Source organism: Cricetulus griseus, chromosome 7 (genome assembly GCF_003668045.3).
Source record: "Cricetulus griseus strain 17A/GY chromosome 7, alternate assembly CriGri-PICRH-1.0, whole genome shotgun sequence".
Lineage (NCBI taxonomy): Eukaryota > Metazoa > Chordata > Mammalia > Rodentia > Cricetidae > Cricetulus > Cricetulus griseus.
Genome location: NC_048600.1, coordinates 110,105,667 through 110,130,516, shown reverse-complemented (window position 1 = coordinate 110,130,516; position 24,850 = coordinate 110,105,667). Strand labels below are relative to the sequence as shown.

Below are 24,850 nucleotides of genomic sequence, written 5' to 3'. Positions count from 1 at the left end.
CGGGGCATTTCTTGGCCTCACACTAAGCACTTCTGATTGGCTTTAGGGCAGATCTGTCACCCATCTTCTGGGTTAGAGGTGGGTGGAAGGTCAACCACGACCAATAGAGAAACACTTCTCAGCTAAGCCCCGCCCCATCCCGCTTCCTGTTGCTGTCCATCAACCTCCTCGCAGGCGGGACTTTGCCTCCCGCCAGTTGGCTAATAGACACGTCGTTCATTCCTCAGTTGATTTCCGGTTGGTGACTACTACCGTCTATCAGTGACATTCCGCAGCCCTATTGGCCGGACCAACGTCACTCTAGACGCTCCCCAACGATTGGCTGAAAATGCTGTCGGTCCCCAATGTGCCGAGCGCTTATTGGTAAGCGCTGCCGTCGCTCGGGCGGTGGCGGGCTCCGGGATTGGCGGGTGCTAGGCGGGCGGTGTCAGGCTCTCGGTGGCGGCGGAGGCGGCGGAGGCCAGGGAGGAAGATGTCGTAATGAGCGGTGGGTCCTGGCCTCTGCCGGCGGGGTCTTCCCGGCCCTCGAGGGTCGGGAAGACGGGCAGAGGCCTCGGGGAGGGGAAGCCGGAGCCGGGGGTGCCCCCCTGGGACTGGGCCTGGCGCCGGGGCCCGGCTACGGGAGGGGCGGGGGAGGAAGGATTCCCGCCCGGAGGAGGAGCGCGGCTGGCCGGCCGGGCGGAGGCACCCGGAAGGGGGCGTTAGACTCCCCGCCCCTCGGAGCCCCGGGCAGGAGGGAGGCGCTTCCGGGGCTGGCAGGCGGCGCGGGCAGCGAGGCGGTCCTGGAACCCCCCCTTGGCCAGGTGGCGCCGGACCCTCAGGCTGTGCCCGACTCTGCTCCAAGCAGGCGGCCGACGCCCGCTGGGGCTCGCCCTGTGGGCAGGCAACGCTTGAGATCCTGGTGGTGCCAACCAGACTAGCCTAGGCTGCAGCCTGCTGCCCTGCCGCACCGCAGTCCCAGACGGTGTCAGGCACTCCCTAGGCAGCTGACTGCCGAGTGAAAACCGAATTTTACTGTTTGTACCTGGCCCCTTGAGCCTGCGACTAGGTATCTGCAAGCTCTTGGAATTCTGAGAAGTTTGAGAACTTGTTGACAGAGCTCCCAGACTATTGCCCGATGCCCCGTGCGGGGGCGGGGAGGGGGGCAAAAATGCACTGAAATTCCAAGAAAGCGTAGGCGCTATCGTTCTTCTGGGATGACCTAAGAAATAAAATAGATTCTCGCTTTCTCCCTCTCTCCTCGTTGCTGACTTAATGGTGCTCAGCTTCCTCCCTCCCTTCTTAGGTTTCTTTCCCAGTGCCTTTCTAATTTTAGTACAAAAGGAAGTGTTTCTTCTGCCTTGGGCAATTGAGAAACCTGTCCTCACTACATTCCTTGGTTTTGATTCCAATAGTCTGTCATGTTTAATTGTTTCCCAATTAACTTGACTGTTTGGCTTTTCTCCTGAACTTTTCTCTTTTTAGAAGGTTACTAGATCATTTATTTGTTGCTTCATGGAGAAAGGCCAGTGATCTGTGAACCATGAATTGGCCCAGATTTCATTGCAGAGAGGCGTTTGATGTTTCAGTGTGTCCTGGCATGCACTGTCTACAGCTGTTTCATGCTGTGCCCTAGAAGGCACTGGGCATTACAGAGGAGGATAAAGCCCCGAGTTGACCCCCACCCCCTGTTGTGCTGGAGGTTGAATCTAGATCCTCACAAATGCTAGACAAGCACTTCCTACCACTGAGCTGTATCTTCAGCCTGGAGCTGTCTTGGATAAGATTTTTAAGGCTAGAAAGGTTAGGGTGTTAGCCAGCCCATAGTGAATTAGCAGAGGGAATGATGGAGCCCAGATCACAGCAGCAATTTCCATTACTGACACAAAGAAATCCATTGTCTATAGTGATGTAGTCATCAGTGCTTTGGTTTCTTTTAAATTCTTGATGACAATGAAAGGAGCAGATTTCAAAAACCAATCAGCGGGCCTTATGTCAACCTTCCAGTGGCTTCTTTTAGGCGGGTGGGGTGTTGAAACATGATCTTGATATGAAGTCCTGGCTGGCTTGTGTTCATACTGTAATCTGTATAAGCTTTGAATTTGAGATCCTCATGTCTCAGCCTCCCAAGCACTGGGATTCTAGGTGTGTACTGATTTGCTTGGTTTTCAGTGACCAAACAGGCATCAATCCTGGTTAATATGAATTATCTTTGGCTGAGGTGGTTGGTGAGTTTTCTAGTTCTTCTACTTGGTTGTACAGAGATTTCTCTCTTGTTAAAAGGAACAGCAACAGGAAAAACAAGCTGCTCTGATACCATTATGAGCCCTGAGCTAGCTGCTAAAGACAAAGTCTCTTGTCAAAGAGAACTAACTAGGGTTTGCTCATAACTACCTTTCCCTGGGCACCCAGCTGGCATGGAAAGGAAGAACTTGGCATCCCTGCGGACATCACATAAGCTGACTCTCCTTAGATTTGATTTTAAGTTTGGCTCCTACCTAGTGAAAGAAGAGAAACAACTTCCACACTGCAGACAGACAGACAGACAGACAGACAGACACACACACACACACACACACACACACACACACACACACACACACGAGAGAGAGAGAGAGAGAGAGAGAGAGAGAGAGAGAGAGAGAGAGAGAGAGAGAGAGAGAGTGAGCGAGCGAGCACACACCAGTTTGGGCCTGTGGAAGCCTGTCAAAGAGGAGAACAGCAGTAGAGATTATGATAGATGTTTGAATAAAAAGCCCAAGCCTTTCCAGCAGGTAGGGAAGTTCGTATTAGGGTCTTGAACATCTTAGTTCTTCTGGTTAAGTGTTTTGGAGAAGTTATACTCCCTTGTACTAAGCAGTGACAAGTCCTTGGCCATAGGTATGTGGCAATCCCCAAGCTTACTTTAAGCAAGTATTGCCCAATCTTGGCCCTTGTAACAACGTTTAAAGCTTCTTGCAGCCAGCCAGTAGGCTCTGGCGTTGACATGGGCTCAGCAGTTTTCTAGACCCTGACCTCTCCCGTCCATTCCCATGGTAGAAATGGACCGTTCCCCCTAAATTACCTTTATTCCATCTATGTTTCATCTGCACTCGGAAACTCTGCTTCCAGACACTGAAAATACTACTCATTATTTTGGGTCAGGTGGGTAAGGACCACGGAGTGAAAGGCAGAGAGACATTGCTGTGAAGGTTGTATAGAGCATTCAAAAATACATCTGAGTTGATAGGATTACAGGTGGCCTCATTTTAATCCGTGTGAGCTGTGAACTTGGAGTAATCTCTTTGGAGAAGGTCATCCACTTCCTTGTATGTTTAGTTGGTGGTGTGTCTGGACTGTCCTTTTGTGTGGGTTAAAGGATTTGTGAGCTCATTTCCAGCTTGCTCTAAACCCAGAACCCAGGCTGGGTGTGGTGCAAGGCTGAGGCCAAAAGATTGAGAGTTTGAGTCCACCCTAGGCTACTTAGTTGCAGACTAGCCTGGGCTATGTAGCTGACCTTGTCTCAAAAAAATACAAATGAAAACAAGGAAATTTTACTCACTGGGTGGACCAAATAAGTGTTGTTGGTGGCTTTTGTCATGAAAATTCCTGCATGGCTCATCTCCTTCTCCCTCCACAGCCAGAGCTCAGGTCTTTGTTTCTCAAATGCATTTGCAGGTCTGTCTCTTAAGGTGTGCTCTCCATAAGGTGTTTTCATGAGCAGCTTTCCTGAGGGCCCCAGGGCAGAGGGGTTTCACATTTCCATCAGAAATCTTTTGGGGCCTGGTGGGAAGGTGAAAGTAAGGCTAAATAGGAATGGACTGGAGGAGGGGTCATTCTTGAGGAGACAACCCCGATGTCATTGTGGATTTGTTCCAGTTGACAAATGGTGAATAGAAAACTTTTCCTGCTGCTTCGTGGGATCCTGAAGGAAAATGCAAAACCAGTATCGGAGCAAGCTCAGTGTTGGCACCAGTGTCTTGGGGTGGGGAAGCCAGACCCCTTGGTACATGTTTGGGAAGCACTCTGTCACTATCACCAGTGTCACTGTGCCTTTCTTCAAAGTACCAGCATGCCCTAGTGAGACGAGCCATTGCTCAGTGTGAGATCTGTGAATGGACAAAGTGTCCATCTTGGTGCTTCTTTCCCAGTGTGGCCCAGAGACAGCTCCAAGTAGTGTTGAGCTGTCAAGGCTGTCACGTCATATAGCACAAGCCTGCTTGTAAGGCCAGCTGGTGGAGTCGATGATGGCCACCTCTTTCCCCTCACTGCCTTTTTTTCAGCATCAGGATTGCTTGCTGTGTCCAGCCAGCAGCTGCTGTGTTGTGGTGCAGAGGTTTAGTTTGGGTGGCCCAGGCTAAGTCCTCTGAGATGCCAGTTTGCCTCTGTGTGGTGATTTAGGCCCTTCAGGTGCCATTCATCTCAGCCACAGGGCAAAAGTGGCTCTGGAAGAGTCAGCAGTCACTGCACATTTTTAAATGTCTTTCTAGAATGTCCTCATTGGGGTTGTCACCTCTCTTGGGATTTGATAAAATCCCAAAGTGGCTCCTGAGACTGTGAATAGAGATTAGGAGACAGCTAGCAGGGTCATGTGATTGCAAGTGAAGTGCTTCTGCCTCTGGTTTATATTTAATTTGGAAATTGGAGAAAGAAAAAACAAAAATCAGATGAAGACATTTCCCAGGCTTCCGAAGAGCAAGCAGCAAACCAGCCTCCCTCTCTTCTCCAGGGAAATGAAGTCACTACTCATTTCAGTAGTTGATCCTAGCCTGGGAGAGCTCAGAGAGTGACTCACAAACACACTGCCAAAGTGGAGAAGGCAGCATGTTTGTGCATAAGGAGATTCTTGGCATTGGGGGCAGGGGGAGATACTTGCTTTTATTTCTCCTGTTTGCTACACAGAATTATGAGTCCCAGCATTCTTTTTTTCTTTAAGATATTTATTATCTATATAGTGTTCTGCCTGCATGTATGACTCCATGCCATAAGAGGGCACCAGATTCCATTATAGATAGTTGTGAGCCATCATGTGGTTGCTAGGAATTGAACTCAGACCCCTGGAAGAGCAGCCAGTGCTCTTAACCTCTAAGCCGTCTCTCCAGCCCAGAGTCCCAGGATTCCTTTTTTTTTTTCCAGACAGGGTCTCTCTGTGTACCCCTAGCTGTCCTGGAACTCATGGAGATCCGCCTACCTCTGTCTCTGGGATTAAAGGCCAGTGCCGCCACCACCCAGCAAGTCCTAGTATTCCCTTTTTTTTTTTTTTTCTTTTCAAGACAGGTTTCTCTGTGTAGCCTTGGCTGTCCTGGAACTCCCTCTGTAGACTAGGCTGGCCTCTAACTCAGAGATCCTCCTGCCTCTGTCTCCTGAAGTCCTAGTATTCTTAAGCAGAAAAGCTTGCATGGTTTCCTGGGACTGCTTCCATCATGCTGAAGTGGTCCCATCATCCCCTACTGCCCCCACATTGATGCCCTGTGACCCAGGCAACAAGCAAACTAGGAGTGACAACAGTCATGCACGAAGGAAAAGAATTCAGAACGGGACACATCAGGAGTGTTCACATTTAGATGCCCTCACGGTCTTAACTGATGTCCCCATGCATGTGCTAACTAGAAAGGGTATCAAAGTGTAGCTTGGAGCTATGTTGCCATCTGTGGGATTCACTTACTTGCATTAAAGTGTTTGACCTGCTGTAGCTCACACAGGCACCACACTTGTTTTATTGGGTACTGGGGATGAAACCCAGGCTTGGTGCATGCTAGAAGAGCACTCTAGCAACTGAACCACACCCCAGCCCTCCTTTGGTTCTTCTTTTGTTTATTTTTTTATTTTGTTTAAGAGACATGGTTTCTCTGTGTAGCCCAGGCTGTCCTGGAACTTGATTTATAGGCCAGGCTGGCCTCAAACTCAGAGATCCACCTGCCTCTGAGTGCTGGGAATAAAGGCATGCGCCACTACCTCCTGGCTGGAAATTTGCATTCTTAACGAGACAGTAATTAAGTAACTAATAAGTACTTGTTGGAAAGTGATAAGTCTAAGGATAAAAATAGAAGAGAGGGAGGGTAGGGAAAATGTGTGGGAGAGGCAGTTTACACAGGGTGCTCAGGGCTGTCTTGCTGAGAAAATGACTTCATGAAACTCTAAAAGAGTGAAGGGGTTGAACCAGTTCTGTCTAGAGTGAGGAGAGGAGGGTGAACTGAGGCAGGTAAAGCAGACGTGGGAGCAAGCAGAAGGACCGGGCAAGGGAGAGCACAGGAACTTTGGGGAAGGGGGGGTTGTCGGGTTCCACGCCTGTGTGTGATGGTCAGAACTCTGGCTCTCTGATGGGATGCTGTTGAGCGCCTCTGAACAGAAGAGCGATGGGACTTCATTTATGTTTGGTATGTTGAGAATGGACTGGCAGAGTCAAGGTTGGAAGGGCAGCTCAGTAGCCTTCTGTTGTCTAGGTACAGACATGGATCTAGGTGGTGACCAAGAAGGTGGTGAAAGAGGTCATATTTGGAGTGTGTTTTGAAGTGTTTTCTCTCATGTATGAGAAAAACAAAATCAAGGATAATTCCGAGTTTTTAGGACTGACCATCTGAAGGATGGAGTTAGCATTCACTGCAGTGGGGGATGTTTGAAGGAAGCATGGAGTTAGAAGCTATCAGAAGCACTGTTCAGGGCTGGTTAGAGTCAAGATACCCTCTAATATGTCCAAGTGAAGGTGTCAGCAGCACACAGCAGGCAAAGTCTGCAGAGAAACCCAGGCATTATCATTATGTAGTGTTGGTTTTGAAAGCCATGAGAGTAGATGAAATCACCTAGAAAATAGGTATAGACGGAAGAAGTACAAGTCCTGAAGTGGAGTCTCAGTGGCCTGCTTCTGAGGATTTGAAAGGAGAGGAGGACCATCAGAAACTCAGAAGTAGCCTGCAAGGGAGAAGGCTTTCAAAGAGAATCCATCAAAGAGTGTTTCCAGGAGCAAGAACGGTTAGCTGTCAGATCCCAAAAGATGAGGGCTCAGGTGTTGGAGTTAGCAGTTAGATTTGGTAACATGAGGTCTGGGAGCATTAGCAATTTTGGTAGCATGAATGGGGCAATACAACCTGGTTGAGCCAAGTTTAAGAATGACTATTGGAAGTAATTAGGAACAGCAAGTACAGACCCTCCTTGGCTTAGTATGAGGCTGTTTGTTGGGTAAATTGGAAGTCAAACATGCACTTTAATATACCCAGCCTTCCAAATATAGTGAGGGGTGTAGTTCCATTGGAAGAATGCTTGCCTAGCATGAATGAAGCCCTGGGTTTGAAAACCAGGCGTGCAGCCGGGCAGTGGTGGCACAGGCTTTTATCCCAACACTTGGGAGGCAGAGGCAGGTGGATCTCTGAGTTTGAGGCCAGCCTGGTCTACAGAGCAAGTTTCAGGATAGCTAAGGCTACACACAGACATCCTGTCTTGAAAACAACAAAAAAGAAGGAAATAAAAGAAAACTAGGTGTAGAGATACACATCTGTATTCACAGCACTCCAGAAGGGTCAGGGGTTCAAGGTCATCCTTGGCTCCTTAGTGTATATGAGGCCATCCTGAACTACATCAGTATAACCTCTCTCAAAAAACAAAGACCTCTTAGTTTGGTGAGAGCTGAACAAAATTGTTTACCACAAAGCATTTTTATAAAATGTTGGCTATTATGTAACTTATTGAATACTGTACTAAAAGTAGGAAACATAATCATGAGTATGTTTTCATGTACTATATAAGGTTGAGAAGTTAAGTTGAAGGCCTGCAGGTTAGTTAGCTCAGTGCTTGGAGGTGTTAGCCCAGTGCCTGTCTTGTCAAGGTTAGTCTGACAACCCGAGTTCAATCCCCAGGACCCACATGATGGAGAGAGAGAACCACCTCCCACAAGATGTCCTCTGACCTCCACATGTTAGCCATGGCATGTGTATAGCAATATGCCAGTGTATACACATGTATATACAAATAATATATGATTAAAATGTGAAAAAAAAGTGTTAAGTTGAACCATAGAATTAAGGAACTGTCTGCACAAGGTGACTGAGGGGTTTTGTCTGAGAGGAGAGGTTAGGAATCACAGCTCAGAAAGGAAGTGTAACTTCTTGATAAAGTTGTGTGTACATCTCAGGGTCATGGCTCAGCTGGAGTCACAGTGAGGATGGAGAAGACCTCTGTTCTCTCCATTTGGCCTGTGGCATTAGCAGCCTCTTCCCAGAGTTGTTCTGCAACGAAAGGCGTGAACGTCATCTTCCTGTGTTGTGGTTGCTGGGTGTTCAGTTGTCCGGGCAGTCTGGAGTCTGTCACAGCCCAGCTTGCTCCCTCCACCCTTCATCCAGGCTGATTTGCCAGTTTCCCTGGAGGTCGTTTTGTTCTTTAAAACCAGCCATGGCTTGCTTTTTCCTCACCCGCTCTGAATTCTTCTAGGCTAGGCAACTGGGAAAGCCTGTCCTTAGAAACTGCCTTACTGGCTTCTGGCCCAGTCAGACTGACCAAAATAGCCACCAGAAGGACTGTTTGCACACAGTGAAATTCCTGCTGGGGAAATGCCATAGTGGAGGGCCAAGTAAGCCATAGCTGTGAAGGTTTAAAACCAAACCAAACCAATAGCCTAGGGTCTGGGTGTGGACTTTGAGCCCTCTTCTAGCCTGGGACAGCCTGATTGATAACCAGGGTTCTAGGGTCCTTCCTGTTAGATCATGTTTTCCCAAGCCAGTCAGCCAGAGAAAGACAGACACCCCCCTGTCCCCGGGATAGAGCCACGTTCCCTACCCTGTGGTGAGGCCTGCGTTGCCAAGGGTGCTCCAGGGAGTGTACACTGGCACCCAGCAAGGTCATCTGCTTCTAGAGAGTAAGTGAGAAACAGCCCCTAGAGATTATAAATGGCCAAAGGGAGAGCTCGGGCTTCAGGCTCCCAGGAAGAGAAAGAATGGGAGAGAGGGGGGAAGGACAGGGAGGAGGCCTGTTGCTTGGTTCCTCTAAACTTTATCAAAAGAGCTTTTGGAAACTATGGGAGGCTGTTGCCCCAGGAGTGGATGGATAGGATTCTGGGTTTACAAAGGTAGTCTTCCATATGTGTCCTGGCTGGATAAAGGGAGGGGGCCAGAGGCTGGAAGCTGCCCTGGAGGCTGTGGGTAGGAGTTCGGGCTGAGTGAGGGTGATTTAAGCAAAGGCCATGGGACTGGAGAGTAGAAAGGAGACTTCTATGGGTGAAAGGAGTCATGAGGACCTAGTTATCCACCAGGAGGGCGATGCTCAGGGTTCTGCTGTGATCGGAACTACCAGGAAGAAGCTACATTCCAGAGATTCCTGTATTCTTACCCTCTCCCCTGCAGCTGTCCCTGTACTGGGAACCAGGTCTGGAGTCTAAAGAGCAGGTCCTTGTTGCCATACCTTCCGCCCACAGTCACTGAAGTGGGTGCTAATGCTAGCAAAGGACCTGACTTCATCTCAGGCCAGAAAGGACCCCAAGGACATGATATACCAGTCACAAAATGGCTGTCAACAATTTTTGCTAGGGAGGAAAATGAAAAAAAGCTGGCCTAAAGGAATAAGCATTTGCTTGAATCAACAGCAAAGCCCTAAGCAAGGGAAGGGCAGCAGAGATAAGCTCCTCCGTCTAAAGGCAGGCCTGTGAAGGAAGGCTGGGAGGAGAAAGAAGGAACGAGCCTGAGGGAATGCTTAGGTTGGGAGTGTCTGGCTGGCCCCGTGTAGGCCCACTGGGGGCGGGGCTGGCCCAGACCTGGAGTGTCAGCCTCTGCGAAGGTGCCTGAAGCCCTGTGAGTGGACACAGCCCCCCCAAGGAAGGGATCTTGGGTGAGGAGAAGGGACACTTGTTGAAGAATGCCAGTATTTAAGTGGTGGCAAAGGAAGAGCAGCCCACGGGAGAATCTATGGGAATTTGCAGGGGGAGGCAACCATCAAGAGAGGTCTGATGTAGAAACAGAGGTCTGTGGTGACCTGAGAAGCAGCCAGCGGAGTATGGATGGAGGAGTGGAGGGGACCAGAATTTGGCCAAGGAGGGTGGGGGCTGATGGTGAGAGAGTCTGGGAGCTTTTCTGTCAGTCTTGGGGTTCTGCTGTGGTCCCTCTGTCACCCGATCAATACTCCTTCCTCCTTGCTGTCTTGTTCAACCCCCTCAGGACTTTTCTTTAGGGCTGAGGGGTGCTGGTCACTATGCTTGCATCATCGATCACTGCCAAACGTCAGCCTAGAGACTTAGGGGAGTTTTAGCAGAAATGAATTAATGACAAGATCCAAATGATGTCACTGAGAGACATGTACTTTTTTCTTCCAAGAATATTCAGTAAGGGTGTGTGATCTGTGGATAAGGTGATTGCTGCAATTGGTGATGACCACGGTTCAGTCCCTGGAACCGACCTGGTAGAAAGAACTGATTCCCAAATGGTTCTCTAACTTTCACATGCTACTGTGCATGCCTGCATGTGAACAAACACATACAAAATAAACATGTGAAAAAGAGGAATATACAGTAATCCCTATTGCCCATATTCTAAATAAATGTAGGTTTCAGTGCCCAAACATAAACTGCTGTTACAGGCCAGTGGCCCTGCTAGAGTAGTAGATGTGCTGGAGCTAGCTCAGTGGTAGAACATTTGATTGCCCAGCATGTGTGAGGCCCTAGGTCCAACCCGGAGCACAAAAAGAAAACTGTAGAGTAATGGAAGTGGTGTGAGGCAATTGCAGAACTGTGTCTAAGAATCCCTCTGCGGCTTTGTAGCCCACTTGGCAGTGCTTTGAGTAGTGTGGAGGGAAAGTTAAGTATGACTTACATCCACATCACACATCTTAAACGCAAGGTTCCAGACTAAGCGAGGCTGCTCTGAGAACTCTGGTTACGCCTGCGCAGCACTCTGCTCCTTCACCTCTTTCCTTTCCACACACCAGCTGCAAGTGCTTCTCTTTTCCCTTCTCTTTATCTTTCTCTTTCCAAAATAGAATTCTGCAGTGGCAGAGAAATGGTCTGCAGCCCAGGTGCCACGTAAAGCTCTCAGTGACAATAGGAGACACACTTATGGTGGTTTTAGATCAAAGCAGTATTTCAAGAGCCAGCTGGGGAGGAAAATGAAACCAAACTAAGATGGTGCAGCTGGGAGCCCCAGCAGCCTGCAGCTTCCATCAGTAGGTTCTGCTTTAACCTCTATAATGAAAGGGGTTCTCAACCTTCCTAAGGCTATGACCTTTCAACACCCCACTGAACATTGTGGTGACCCCAACCATAAAATTATTATTAGTTTGGTTTTTTCCAGACAGGGTTTCTCTGTAGCTTTGGGATCTGTCCTAGAACTGGCTCTGTAGACCAGGCTGGTCTTGAACTCACAAGAGATCTGCCTGCCTCTCCCTCCCTTAAAGGTGTGCGCCACCACTATCAGGCTCATAAAATTTTTCATTGCTACTTCCTAACTAACTTTGCTACTATTATGAATCACAATGTAAATATATATAGGATATCTGATGTGCGACCCGAAGATTGAGAGCCTTTGCTCTCACTGAAGAAGCACAGGTCCCAACCAGGGTCAGATTCTCTAACTTTCCCAACGAGGGAGAGAGAAGTGCTGGACCACCTTCATTTCATTTCCTTTGCACTCTGCCCTGCTGCAGTGTCACTGTGTTTGCTAAAACAGGAAGGATATCATTCACCAAGTGTTAAGATAACGTGAACCCTCAAAAGCCTCCTAGGAGACCCACTGCCTGCCTTCCCAGCCCTGCCAGCAGCTAACTAATCTTGTGTTTTTATCAGCACAGCATGGTCTGAATAACTTTGCTTTATTGTTTTGGGTATTAACCAAGGACCCTGTACAGCTAGGCAGGGTCTCCCACTGATCTATACTCTTGCACCTCAAAAGGACAAATATTTGAAAGAAAATTTAGCTCAAATTTCCCCTCCATCTCCAACAGAATATACATCTCGCCTCTGCTTAAACAGTTTCAAAGGAAGGGGACTATCACCCCCAGGGGCAACTGGTTCTATCTTCAAAGGTTTCTTTGAATTAAACGGAAATCTGGCTTTTTGAACAGCCACACAGGTGGCTTGGTGCCCTTTGAACTTTATATATAGAGTAAGTACCCCTGGTCAGAACCTCATTGGAAATGTCCCTTGGAATGGGCCCAGCACTCTGCATACAGCCCAGTGTGTGGAATAATACATGGGAAATATTATTTTTCTTGTCCTACAATTGAATTTTTTAGAATTTTTTTTTAAATAATAGTTTTTGTGCCAGGCAGTGGTAGCACATGCCTTTTAATCTCAGCACTAGGGAGGTAGAGGCAGGCAGATCTCTGAGTTTGAGGCTAGCCTGGGTCTACAGAGCAAGTTCCAGGACAGCCGGAGAAACCCTCTGAAAAAAAAAAAAAACCCAAAAGAAGAAAAAGAGTGTTTGTTAGCTGGGTGTGGTGGCCCATGTCTTAAATCTCAATACTCATGGAGCAAAGGCTAGACTATTGTGAGGCTCTGTGTAAGTAAGTAAATAAGTAAATAAAATAAAAGGATAGTTAATTACCATGAGGAAAACATGACAGTAAAAAAGACATGAGCTGCCTGTGGTCCCTTGTCCTGAGCTGAGGTCTGAGTTGGAGATACCTTGGCTCATATCAACTCAACCTTTAGCCCCCCCTCCCCGCTATTTTACCATCCAGCCTTCATTTCTTTCCTCCTTGTTCACAGAAATATGAGCATTTCGATGTCAGTGGTATACACTCTTTATTGAAGTCTCTGTCTAGACCCTTTGGAAGTGCCTGAGCTGTGCTCACAGGCCTGCTGTTTGCAGCTGCATGCTTTATCTGTGGTTGTTCCTTCAGTCTGCAGTGATTGTGCAGACGTCTGTGTCTGTGATGTCCTAGGATCTCCATGTCCACTCTGCCCAGCACTGTCCTCGGGGTCTTCACATTGGCAGCTTCTGCAGCATTCTCATGGACTGGTGGCCTGGTGACCACTGAAGGCACTGTGTTTGTTGCCTTCTGACCCGCCAGTCTGTTTCTCCTTTAACCTTTATCGTTTCCCATCTGAGAATCATGTTCCCTCAGAGGCCTGAAAAAACATGGATGGTTGTGTTTTCTCCCTGACTTCTGTCCTTACTAGATTTCTGCCATAGGCTCAGTTACTGAGCCTTTGTCCTGTGAGTCTTCTAAGCAGTCTCCCCCATCTCTCTTATTTCCTGGATTTGCTTTCCAAATGTCTGGGATACCTGCCTGACTCTGCTCAGTGTGCTCTGCCTTAGTGATTTCTGAACTCTTAAGATGGCAGACTCTCTCACCCCACACTCTTGGGACTTCCTTTTTTTTTTTTTTTTTTTTTTCCTTTTTGGAAATAGTCTTAGTGTGTAGCTCTTGGCTGGCCTGGAACTCACTGTATAGGCCAGGTTGTCTTCAAGCTCATAGAGTCCACTTGCCTCTGTTTCCCGGATTATAAGAGTAAATTTGTGCACCACCACATCTAGCCTTTCTTTTTTTGTTTTTTTTTTTTTTTTTTTTTTTTTCTGAGACAGGGTTTCTCTGTGGCTTTGGAGCTGTCCTGGAACTAGCTCTTGTAGACCAGGCTGGTCTCGAACTCACAAGAGATCCACCTGCCTCTGCCTCCTGAGTGCTGGGATTAAAGGTGTGCGCCATCACTGCCGGGCCAGCCTCTTTTCCTACACATATATTTTACACAATGTGAGTGTGTATAATGCCCACTGGAGGCCAAAGAGGTCAATCATATCTCTTGGAACTAGAGTTAGAAAGTTATGAGCCACCATGTGGGTGCTGGGAACTCTGGGTCTTCTGGAAGAATAGCCAATGCTCTTAACCACTGAGCCATTTCTGCAGCCTCCAGTTTTGTTTACCTTTTAAATCAAACTCAAGTGCAAGGTGGATATTTGATTTATTAGTTCCTCCCTATGTGGCTGGGCCTGGTGGCACACACCTGTAATCGGTGGGAGGCTGACGAATGAATTCCAGGCCAACTTGGGATATGGTATAGGTCCCCTGTCTCAAAATAAAAAGAAAATTTAAAAACTACAAGAGGATACAAAGGATTCAGCACCCACAGGGGAGCCACTGAAAATACCAGAATCCATAGAGTTTTATATATGTTCAAGAATTTTATATAATGTGTAGAATTTACATATAAGCTACATACCTTCTATATACTTTAAATCATCTGTAGATTATGTAGAGGCAACATTTTTTTTTGGCGCATGGTTGGTTGAATCTGTGGATATAGAACCTGTGGCTATGGAGGCCAACTATCTAATCATTGTGGGAAAATGAGAAAATATAGTAAGGAGAAAAATTCTGTCAGAGCTTTAACTATATATACACAAAAGTAGAATTTACTCAGTGTTCATTCTTCTTATATATAGTTGTTAGCTCTGCTTGCATATGACCTAGTGTTCATATCAGTTATCCTGTGTAAAGGTGTAAATTCACTTAGAGGAATTACCAAATGCTATCTACTAACTCGTCTTTTGTGTGAAGGCTTTTAGAAACGGACACTACTCCAGAGTGCTAGCCTAGGGTTTCTTCATTCCCAGACTGGTTTGTATCTGGTGTCATATGGATTGAGCTGGTGGCTTCAGTGGGTGAAGACTTGGCTAGAGGCTCCTTTGCCTCTAATGGAGAGATCCCAAGAGCCACCACTGTCCACCAGGGGGTGCTCCAGACCCACCACAGCCAGCCTTTGGGGGGAAGGTTGAGACAACTATTTCTCTGTAGTTTTGGAGCCTGTCCTGGAACTTACACTCTGCAGACCAGAGTGGCCTCCAACTCACAGAGATCCTCTTGCCTCTGCCTTCCAAGTGCTGGAACTAAAGGTGTGTGCCACCACCGCCCTGCTGACAAGCCAATGTTGAGAGAGACTTCTTTCTGTCCTGGAGTCTCCCAGTTCTCCCAATCTGTGGGGATAATCTGGTGAAGGCAGCTCGCCCTGAATAGATGAGTGTGGGCAAAGGAAACAGTCACCCCTGACAAGTATGGGCTGTGAGGCTCAAGCTGGGTCCATGAAGGAAAAGCTGTTAACTTCTCAGAGAAGCAACAAGAGAGGCAAAGAGAAAAGCTGAGGCAGGAGTTTCTGTTCAGGTGTCTTACGTATGGCTCCATCTTTTTCCCAACAGATCCACAGATGAGCATGGCTGCCACCGCTGCTGTCAGTCCCAGTGACTACCTGCAGCCTGCTGCCGCTACTACCCAGGCAAGTGCACAGTGGGCTGTGAGGGCAGGGCCAGAGCCTGGGTGGATCACTGAAGTGCGTTTTCCACCTCACTCAGAGCCCTTTCACTCTCAGTGCAAACACCAGGAAAGTTCACTTATCCGCATTCTCCGAACTAAGACATAGCCACTTGTCTAAGATGTTTAAGTTGGGTCAAGCAGAAAGAGCAGTATTAAAGTTGGCATTCCCAGGACTGGGACTGTTTGTGAAGACCCTGCTGCACATGCATGAGTACCTGAGTTCCGTTCCAGTCACCCGTGTACAAAGCTGTGTATGGCAATGCATGCCTATAGTCCTAGCTCTAGAGAAGCGGGGGCAGCAGGATCCACTGGGCTTCACTGGCCAAAGTCTTGCACAGTCAGTGAGTTTCAGATTCAGCAAGAGACCCTGTCTCAATAAAAATAAGATGAGCTGGAGAGATGGCTCAGCAGTTAAGAGCACTGGCTGCTCTTCCAGAGGACTTGGGTTCAATGTCCAAGCACCCACATGGCTGCTCACAACTGTCTGTAACTCCAGTTCCAGGGACTCTTAACAGCCTTACACAGACATATATGCAGGCACACGCCAACGTATGTAAAAATAAATAAATCATTTAAAAATTTAAAAAATAGAGGCCGGACGTTGGTGGCACATGCCTTTAATCCCAGCACTGGGGAGGCAGAGGCAGGCAGAACACTGTGAGTTCAAGGCCAGCCTGGTCTATAGAGCGAGTGCCAGGATAGGCTCCAAAGCCACAGAGAAACCCTGTCTCAAAAAAGAAAAAAAAAAAAAATTAATAAATAAGGTGATGGGGCTAGAGAGATGCTCAGTTGGTGAGAGCACTGGCTGCTCTTCCAGAGGACCCAGGTTCAATTCCCAGAACTTATGTGGCAGCTCACAACCCTCCATACTCCAGTCCCAAGGGATCTGATGCCCTTCCTGGCTTCTGGGAGCATCAGGCACTTGAGTGATACACAGACATCATATAGGCAAAACACTCAAAACACTTTAATATTAAAGAACAAGATAGAGAGTAAGAATTTAACATTAACCTCTGGCCTCCACATACGCAGACTCAAATGTGCCCAGACACCCCATCACACAAACATGCATACATGTATGTAACACACACACCCCAGAACAAACACAGAAACTTGGGATTCCATCCGAGCATGCTGCCCTTGAGAGAACAGGCCCTGTCTAGTCAGGAAGCAGCACCTGCCGAACTCCAGGAAGCACTTTACCCAGTGTGTCCCCACCCCCACCAACACCTCTCTTTGCCTGCTTTGTGCTAAGTTCATAGAACTCCGTCTGCAATCTGGGGTGTGTCATTGTCCCTGCTAACACTCGACCAGCAAGGCCAGTGGGAAAGCAGCTCGTGCTGTTGGTCTGCTGTGTCCAGGGAGCAGGAACCACTGCAGTGGGGGATGGGGGTGCTGGTGATGGCTGCCATAGGAGGTGGGGGAGAGCTGCTGAGCAGAGAAGATCATTTTTGGCAGAAGGGGGTCTAGCCAGTCTTCCCATCTCACTCCTCTCCTCTGCTGATTTTTGCAGGACTCCCAGCCGTCTCCCTTGGCCCTACTTGCTGCAACATGTAGCAAAATTGGCCCACCAGCTGTTGAAGCTGCAGTGACGCCTCCTGCTCCCCCCCAGCCCACCCCACGGAAACTAGTCCCTATCAAACCAGCCCCTCTCCCTCTCAGTCCCAGCAAGAATAGCTTTGGCATCTTGTCATCTAAAGGAAATATACTTCAGATTCAGGGCTCCCAGCTGAGTGCCTCCTATCCTGGAGGGCAGCTGGTGTTTGCTATCCAGAACCCCACCGTGATCAACAAAGGGAGCCGATCAAATGCAAGTATACAGTACCAAGCGGTTCCTCAGATCCAAGGGAACAGTTCCCAGAGCATCCAGGTGCAACCCAATCTCGCCAACCAGATCCAGATCATCCCAGGCACCAACCAAGCCATCATCACCCCCTCATCATCCGGCCATAAGCCTGTCCCCATCAAGCCAGCTCCTGTCCAGAAGTCAAATACGACTACCACTCCGGTACAGAGTGGGGCCAATGTGGTGAAGCTGACAGGTGGGGGTGGCAACGTGACACTCACTCTCCCGGTCAACAACCTGGTGAACACCAGTGATGCTGGGGCCCCCGCTCAGCTCCTCACTGAGAGCCCCCCCACCCCATTGTCTAAGACTAGCAAAAAAGCCAGGAAAAAGAGCCTTCCTGTTTCGCAGCCATCAGTGGCTGTGGCTGAGCAAGTGGAGACGGTGCTGATCGAGACCACAGCAGACAACATCATCCAGGCAGGAAACAACCTGCTAATTGTCCAGAGCCCTGGTGGGGGCCAGCCAGCTGTGGTTCAGCAAGTCCAAGTGGTGCCCCCTAAGGCCGAGCAACAGCAGGTGGTGCAGATCCCCCAGCAGGCACTGCGGGTGGTACAGGCTGCCTCTGCCACCCTTCCCACCGTTCCCCAGAAGCCTTCCCAGAACTTTCAGATCCAGACAACTGAATCAGCACCAACCCAGGTACCACAGTCCCTCTGCCCACCCCCCTCTCCTCTGCTTACCCTTTGCTTGGTTTTGAGGCAGATGATCACCAGATATGATGGAGTTGGAGTCACTGTCATATGGAGTGGCCAGGAAATGGCTTCAGCCTTTGGGTCTCTTCAGGTCTTAGGCCAGGTAGTTCTGATCTGTAGAAATCAGATGGAGCAGGGATGTCTAGTCTGTTTTCTTTGATTGTGGAGTAGCTTGGGGCATAACTGGGGGGGGTAGATATGACTACTTTTATAATAAAGTGTTTTTATCATAAGATTACATACAAAAGCAGCAAGAATGAGAATTCAAGTCAGAACCATAGAATTTAGTGTAAAATTGTTGCCTACTGTTAATGACAAGAAAAATAATAGGTAGGAGCAGCTAGGCCTTTTCCTTTTTTGAGACAGGTCTCCCTGAATATCCCAGGTTGGCCTTCACCTCGCTGTGGCCCAGGCTGACCTCCGACTTGCAGTCCTGCCTTAGCTTCAGTGCTGGGATTACAAGTGTGAGTCACCGCCGGGCGTTGGTGGCGCACACCTTTAATCCCAGCACTCGGGAGGCAGAGGCAGGCGGATCTCTGTGAGTTCGAGGCCAGCCTGGTCTCCAGAGCGAGTGCCAGGATAGGCTCCAAAGCTACAGAGAAACCCTGTCTCGAAAAACCAAAAAAACAAAACAAAACAAAACAATAAACAAGTGTGAGCCACCGTACTTGCTTCTTTCCACCTATGCTATCCTCTTCTCCCCCAATTCCCCCCCAAATGGTTTCCCTTCTGCTTCATTCATTTGTGTGTGTGTGTGTGTGTGTGTGTGTGTGTGTGTGTGTGTGTGTGTGTGTGTTTCCCCTTCTAGTCTAGGTTCCATATAAGGGAGAAAACATACTTGTTTTTCTGATCCTGCCTTATTTCACTTAGCATGATGACCTCTTGTTTCTAGCTGTTCTCTCATTACACTGTTCAGGCCACTTTCACAGCTGTTTCTGCTTTTGCTACTTCCTGCCCCTCTTTTGCAGCTGTCTAGTCAGCTGGCCATTGTGCCAGCTGTTCAACTCTGTCTTTTCTTTAGCTGCCAAGCAGCTGACCACTGTGCTACTTTTGCAGCCTGCCCTCTCGGCTACTTTGCAGTCTCTTCTGCTCCTTTGTGTTCCGCCACTGTAAATATAGACAAGAGCAGATGACTCAAGAGACCCTTCTTTGGAACCTAATGTTGCTCAAGACAGCCCAGGTAGTAAAGGAGACTCCAGCAGCTGTGGGGAGTCAAACTACTCTGTTCCCCAGGTTCACTGCTGTTTTACAGAGAGATGATAGTAAGAAGGAATGCTCAAAAAAAGTTAAACAATTTAGTCAAGTATGGTAGTTCATACCTGTAATCACAGCATTCACGAGGCTCAGGCAGGAGGAGTGACATGAGTTCAAGACCAGCCTGGACTACAGTGTGAGACTCTATCTCAAAACACCAAAAACAACAACAACAAAAAAAACCCAAAACTTAAAAACATAATACCAATTATGAATTTAGCAGGTTTTTTTGTTTTGTTTTGTTGTTGCTGTTTTCAAGATGGGGTTTCTCTGTAGCTTTGGAGACTATCGTGGAAATCACTCTGTAAACCAGGCTGGCCTTGAACTCACAGAGATCCACCTGCCTCTGACTCCTGATTGCTGGGATTAAAAGTGTGTGCCACTTGCCGGGCGTTGGTGGCGCACGCCTTTAATCCCAGCACTGGGAGGCAGAGGCAGGGGCAGGCGGATCTCTGTGAGTTCGAGGCCAGCCTGGTCTACAGAGCAAGTGCCAAGATAGGCTCCAAAGCTACACAGAAAAACCCTGTCTCAAAAAAGCCAAAAAAAAAAGTGTGTGCCACCACCACCCAGCTTGGGTGTCACTTTGTAACCCATGCTGGTGTACTTTTTAAAAATTTTCCTATTTTGAGATTTAGCAGTTATATTTCTCCATGCTAAGTCAATTAAAGGTTTGGCCACAGGTCAGTACCCAGCTTATATCAGTTTAGGACCCTATTTAAATATCAGTAGTATCTGAGTGCATGTTGGTTGAAGAATGAGATGACAGAGGTATACCAGTTCTCCCTTGGACAAGAATGGCTGTGTGAAGGTGCAGGTGTCATGTCTCTTAGGGCACTCTCCTCTTTGGTCCATCAGGTTTATATTCGTACACCTTCTGGTGAGGTACAGACAGTCCTCGTCCAGGACAGCCCCCCAGCAACAGCTGCAGCCACCTCAACCACCACCTGTAACAGTCCTGCACCCCGAGCTCCCCATCTGAGTGGTACCAGCAAAAAGCATTCAGCTGCAATCCTTCGGAAAGAAAGACCCCTGCCAAAGATTGCACCTGCAGGGAGCATCATCAGCCTGAATGCTGCACAGCTGGCCGCAGCTGCTCAGGCCATGCAGACCATCAACATCAATGGAGTCCAAGTGCAGGGTGTGCCTGTCACCATCACGAACACTGGCGGTGAGGGAAAGTCCTGCAGCCAGGGTGTTGGCAGCGGGGCTTTGTATTCAGCATGTGGGAATCCTGAGCCAGGCCCCTGGAATTCCCAGTATCAGCCATGAGGATGGATGCTGTCCATCCAAGGTGATGCCCAGCATTTGCTTGGTCCACTCCAGCCTCAGGGCATGCCCATGTGAATCTTTATACCTGGTCCTTAGAGTATTGTGAGATAGTAAATAACATGTCCATATATGGTAACCAAAGATGTTGAGTAATGATGGGAAAAATAGACTGTGTTCAAGTAATATACAAACTCATATTCATTTGGCTGGTCACCTGCCCAGGTCAGGTGACTAAGGGCCATACCATGTAAGGAAGTGAAGGAACACTTCATTTTGAGACAGTGTTTTCTGGCTGTCATGGAACTCACTCTAGACCAGGCTAGCCTCGAACTCGAGATCAGAGATCCACCTGCTTCTGCCTTCCAAGTGCAGGGCTCAAAGGTGTGTGCCACCACTACCCAGCTAAGGAAGCTCCCCCACTCCCAAGGCCTCTTAAAGAGAGAGGCTGGTGTTGAGGTTGAGTGGCAAAGGAGGGTGTCCTGGACAGCAGGACCAGCTTGTGCTGCACAAGAGTTCAATGATGATGCAGTCTGTGAATGCAGTCTTGAAAATAAAAGGGAGAGGGACAGGAGAGAGAGCTCTGTGGTTAGAGAACTGTCTGTCTGCTCTTCCAGAGCCTGGATTTAATTCTCAGTACCCACATGGTGGCTACAACAGTCTATAACTAGTCCCATAGAATCTGATGCCCTCTTCTGGTATGTAGCTATACGTGCATACAGAACACCCATATTTATAAAATACGGAAATAAATCATTAAATAAAATAGGGAAGAGGGAGAGCTGCCTTGCAGAAGCAGTCTGCATTCTGCACCTAGGAATGGGGCAGCTTTCAAGGTAGTGAGAGTTCACGGCTTCCCTCTCCCTCATGAATTCCTATCGAGCATTTTATGCATTTGATTTGTCCATTTTTAGGGGACACCAAGAGGGAGGACAAGGTAGCCTAGAGTGATTTCCCAAAGCCCATGAATATTGGGGAGTCTCCTGCCAGCAGCATTAGGCCTCTGACTCTCACTGCTCTCCAGTGAATTGGTTGCCATGCTCATCCTTAACCTGTGCAGGAGGGAGAGGTGGTTTGGCCTTGGCTTCCTGTCCTGAACCGAGTCCCTCTCTTTTCCACAGGGCAGCAGCAGCTCACAGTGCAGAACGTGTCTGGAAACAACCTGACCATCAGTGGGCTGAGCCCCACGCAGATCCAGCTGCAGATGGAGCAGGCCCTCGCTGGAGAGGCCCAGCCCGGGGAAAAGAAGCGACGCATGGCCTGCACGTGCCCCAACTGCAAGGATGGGGAAAAGAGGTAATGCGCCCGGGGCCACACCCACACATAGCCTGGCCAATGCCCGGCTCCACCAGTTGCTCTGTGGGACAAGTGGCAGTTCCCAACTCCTGCCTCCCATGGCTTCTCTCCATTCTCTCCCCTCTTCCCATTTCCTCTCCTGGCTCTCCACCCACCCCCCTCAGGTCTGGGGAGCAGGGCAAGAAGAAGCACGTGTGCCACATCCCAGACTGTGGGAAAACTTTCCGGAAGACATCCTTGCTCCGGGCCCATGTCCGCCTGCACACTGGGGAGCGACCCTTTGTCTGCAACTGGTTCTTCTGTGGAAAGAGGTTCACACGTAGCGATGAGCTCCAACGACACGCTCGAACCCACACAGGTCAGCTTCCCCCACACCCGTCGGCTGTGCTTTGTGTATCATCACCCCTGCCTGTTGAGTTTCTAGAGCCATGCAGACCACCCAGGGAGTTCTTTCAAGTCAGATGCTGCCCAGAGTCAGGTGGACATTACACAGCTTCTATAACCTCTCATCATTTCTACAGAGCTGTTTCACAAGCTCTCAGCTGGGCACCTTTGTCCTATCGGTACAGAGGTTGATGCAGGAGGATCAGGAAGGAATTCAGAGCCAGCCTGAGTAACATGAGAGACTGTGTCACAAGTAAAATAAACCAGAAAACCCCACCAAGCTCTGATGAGGTTTGCCAGGCACTGTGTTTTTGCATTTTCAGATAACTTCCGTTAATCCCAGTAAGGCCTTGGAGAGGTTTGGGAAATGACTAGTGGTGGACAAACTGGGTTCCAGTCCAGGTCCTTGGGCTCCTAAACCCACATTTTTATTTTTGAGATTGGTTCTGGTGATATCTTAGGACTTGAGGTCCTTCTGACTCAGTCCTCTGTGCTTGGGATATAGGCATGGATCTTCATGAACTAAAGGCACCTAGCTTCCCATTTCTCCTTTTTTTGGGGGGGGGCGCGGTGGTAAGATTTTGCTTCATGTTCCAGATTGCATTTGAGCTTAGCAGCAGTCTTGCCTCAGCCTCCCAAATGTTGGGATTACAGGTGTGAACACCATACCCAGCTTTTTTTTAAAGGCAAGATTTTGTTGAATAGCCTCGGTTTAGCCGGGCATTGGTGGCGCACGCCTTTAATCCCAGCACTCAGGAGGCAGAGGCAGGCGGATCTCTGTAAGTTCGAGACCAGCCTAGTATACAAGAGCTAGTTCCAGGACAGCCTCCAAAGTCACAGAGAAACCCTGTCTCGAAAAAAAAGAAAAAGAAAATTAGAATAGCCTAGGTTTACCTTAAACTCATGGCACTCTTCCTGTCTGGTAAATGCTGGGGTTACAGGCCTGCTCCAACATGTCTGCTTTACTGCAGGCCTGCCTTGATTGCAACATAGGTTTGGTACCAAGGTTGCTATCACAGTTCTGTGCATTAATGTACTAACAAATACAGGCCAAACTATAGGAAAGTGCCCTGAAGTTGTCCTGAGCATGCCCAGTGCTCCACAAGATCCACTGGCAGCTACTGCATAGTCAGTGAAGCCCTGCTAAGCAGAGGCTGGAGGTAGGGGACATGTGACCCAAAGTTACAGCTTCTGGCCTGATCATACCCGCTCAGAGGCAGAGGTATAAATACCCTGACAGTGTGGATGTCTTCCTGCAAGGAGGAAGGTGTTGATCAAGTCCAAGGGACACACTCCAGAATGAAGCAGGTATACAGAGGCTCCAGGACAAGCAGTCTGGGCAAGGAACAGGGAACTGACTAGAGTGAGGTAGACTAGAAGAGACAGCTGGGGCAGAGAGGTGAGATAACCAGGTGACAGGAGGGAACCCGTTAGCGGAATGTGGAGATGAGGCTCTCACATGTGCTTCTCCTTTCTGAGACTAGCAGCGTCAGACCAGGGCTCTTTGGTAACAGTTATTTCCTCTTCCCAGGGGACAAGCGCTTTGAGTGCGCCCAGTGTCAGAAACGCTTCATGAGGAGTGACCATCTCACCAAGCATTACAAGACCCACCTAGTCACGAAGAACTTGTAAGGCCAACTGAGGCAGGAGGCCCTGAAGATGGACTCCCCCATCTGATTGGCCTGGGTCCATGGTGGACAGGTGCCCACAACTGCCCTGGGTGGCCCTCACCCCACTCCTGTTCTGTGGCTGTGTCCCCACAGGGAGGGGCTCTCCTCCTTCCAAAGGCCCTTCCCTTCTCATCATGAGCTCCTGGCCTGCCCAGGCTATGGACACTGGCCATGCCCAATGAGACGTTCTAAACCAGGACGCGTGGGGACCCTTATTTCCAAAGGAAAAACATGCATTTCACTCCGTCGAGGAGCAAAGTGAGCCCCCTATCCGAACCCATTCCCTGCCCCAACACTGCCGGAGTCCCATTGTGCCATGCCCCTCCAATCCTGTGCCTCCTTGTCCCCCTCAACGACCCCCTCTCCACACCCCAGGGCCCTGTACTCAGCCTCCCTCTGGCACCCACCCCTGTGGAGGCTTGGGAGGCTGCCTCCACTCCACTGCCCAGCCCTGCCACGGCTCTCCTCCAGACATTCCAGCTTCCTCTTGAAAGGTCAGACGCCGGCGGACTCCTCCCACTCCTTTTTCTATGGAGAATGTTGCCTTACACTCAGACTTCAGATGATGAACACTGTGTATGTGTGTGCTTTAAAGACATTTTATTTAATTGATCCCTTCTTCCTTTCTCTACTAGGCGCCTCCCCCTCACCTGTGTTCAGTTTAGGGTTTTGGGGGCAATGCTGAGCATAGGAGTTTCTTCCTCACTAACAATTCTTTTCTAAATGACACATTTCAACTCAGATCCGGACTCACATGAAAAAACACCTTCCATTCTGACTCCCTCCACACCCTTTCATCTCATCGCCCTACCTGCCCAAGCTCTATTGTGTACAGTGTATATTGTATAATAGACGATTGTGTCTACGACATGTTTTAAAAAAACATATTGCTTGTTATTTTTGAGGCTTTTAAATTAAACAAAAATCCAACTTTATTTTTCGTTGTAACTGCTTGAGGATGTTTTATTAATTAAGTGACAGATTTGTTATCCTTTATTAACAATGTATTTTGTTGGTCAGTGATGGGCTGACAAAAATTTTCTTGCTAATAAATTTAGTTGCCTGAGGCAAAGTCTGCTTTTGGCAGTTGGGCTCCCTTTGTCTGTTACTTCAGAGGTCTCATGGAGGGGACTCCTAGGAGCCCCATGCTTTTAACTTACCATCCTGGCACAAGCACATCCAGGCCGTGGTCCCAAAGAAGAGGAATGTTCAGAGCACCTTTGGGGAGCACCTCTGGGGATTTCCAGAGCAATGTAATGTCT

The 24,850-nt window shown here is 48.7% G+C and overlaps 1 protein-coding gene and 1 long non-coding RNA gene across 5 annotated transcripts in view; one reads left to right on the top strand and one right to left on the bottom strand.

Annotated features, from left to right (window-relative positions):
• The first annotated feature begins 397 nt into the window (after positions 1-397).
• Positions 398-24,665, top strand: Sp2 (Sp2 transcription factor). The gene is made up of 7 exons (XM_027424191.2): positions 398-487; positions 15,063-15,139; positions 16,691-17,665; positions 19,828-20,140; positions 21,360-21,534; positions 21,699-21,892; positions 23,450-24,665. Exons 1-7 carry the CDS (start codon positions 481-483, stop codon positions 23,548-23,550), a joined length of 1,842 nt encoding a protein of 613 aa, XP_027279992.1. The 5' UTR covers positions 398-480; the 3' UTR covers positions 23,551-24,665.
• Positions 2,666-24,850, bottom strand: part of LOC103160422 — a 33,253-nt gene continuing 11,068 nt past the window's right edge. For 2 of the 4 annotated variants that reach the window (XR_003486892.2, XR_004770674.1), the window contains 3 exons: positions 17,707-17,832; positions 15,393-15,544; positions 12,655-13,000 (listed from right to left, as the gene is read on the bottom strand). This is a non-coding gene — a long non-coding RNA (uncharacterized LOC103160422). Of the gene's footprint in view, positions 3,742-12,654; positions 13,001-15,392; positions 15,545-17,706; positions 17,833-24,850 lie in introns of those variants that run through there. The other 2 variants (XR_004770673.1, XR_003486893.2) reach the window with 2 other exon arrangements.

Coding starts and splice junctions, on each gene's coding strand:
- Sp2 (XM_027424191.2), top strand. Junction 20,141..21,359: donor CACCATCACGAACACTGGCG/GTGAGGGAAAGT, acceptor TCTTTTCCACAG/GGCAGCAGCAGCTCACAGTG. Junction 21,535..21,698: donor TGCAAGGATGGGGAAAAGAG/GTAATGCGCCCG, acceptor CACCCCCCTCAG/GTCTGGGGAGCAGGGCAAGA.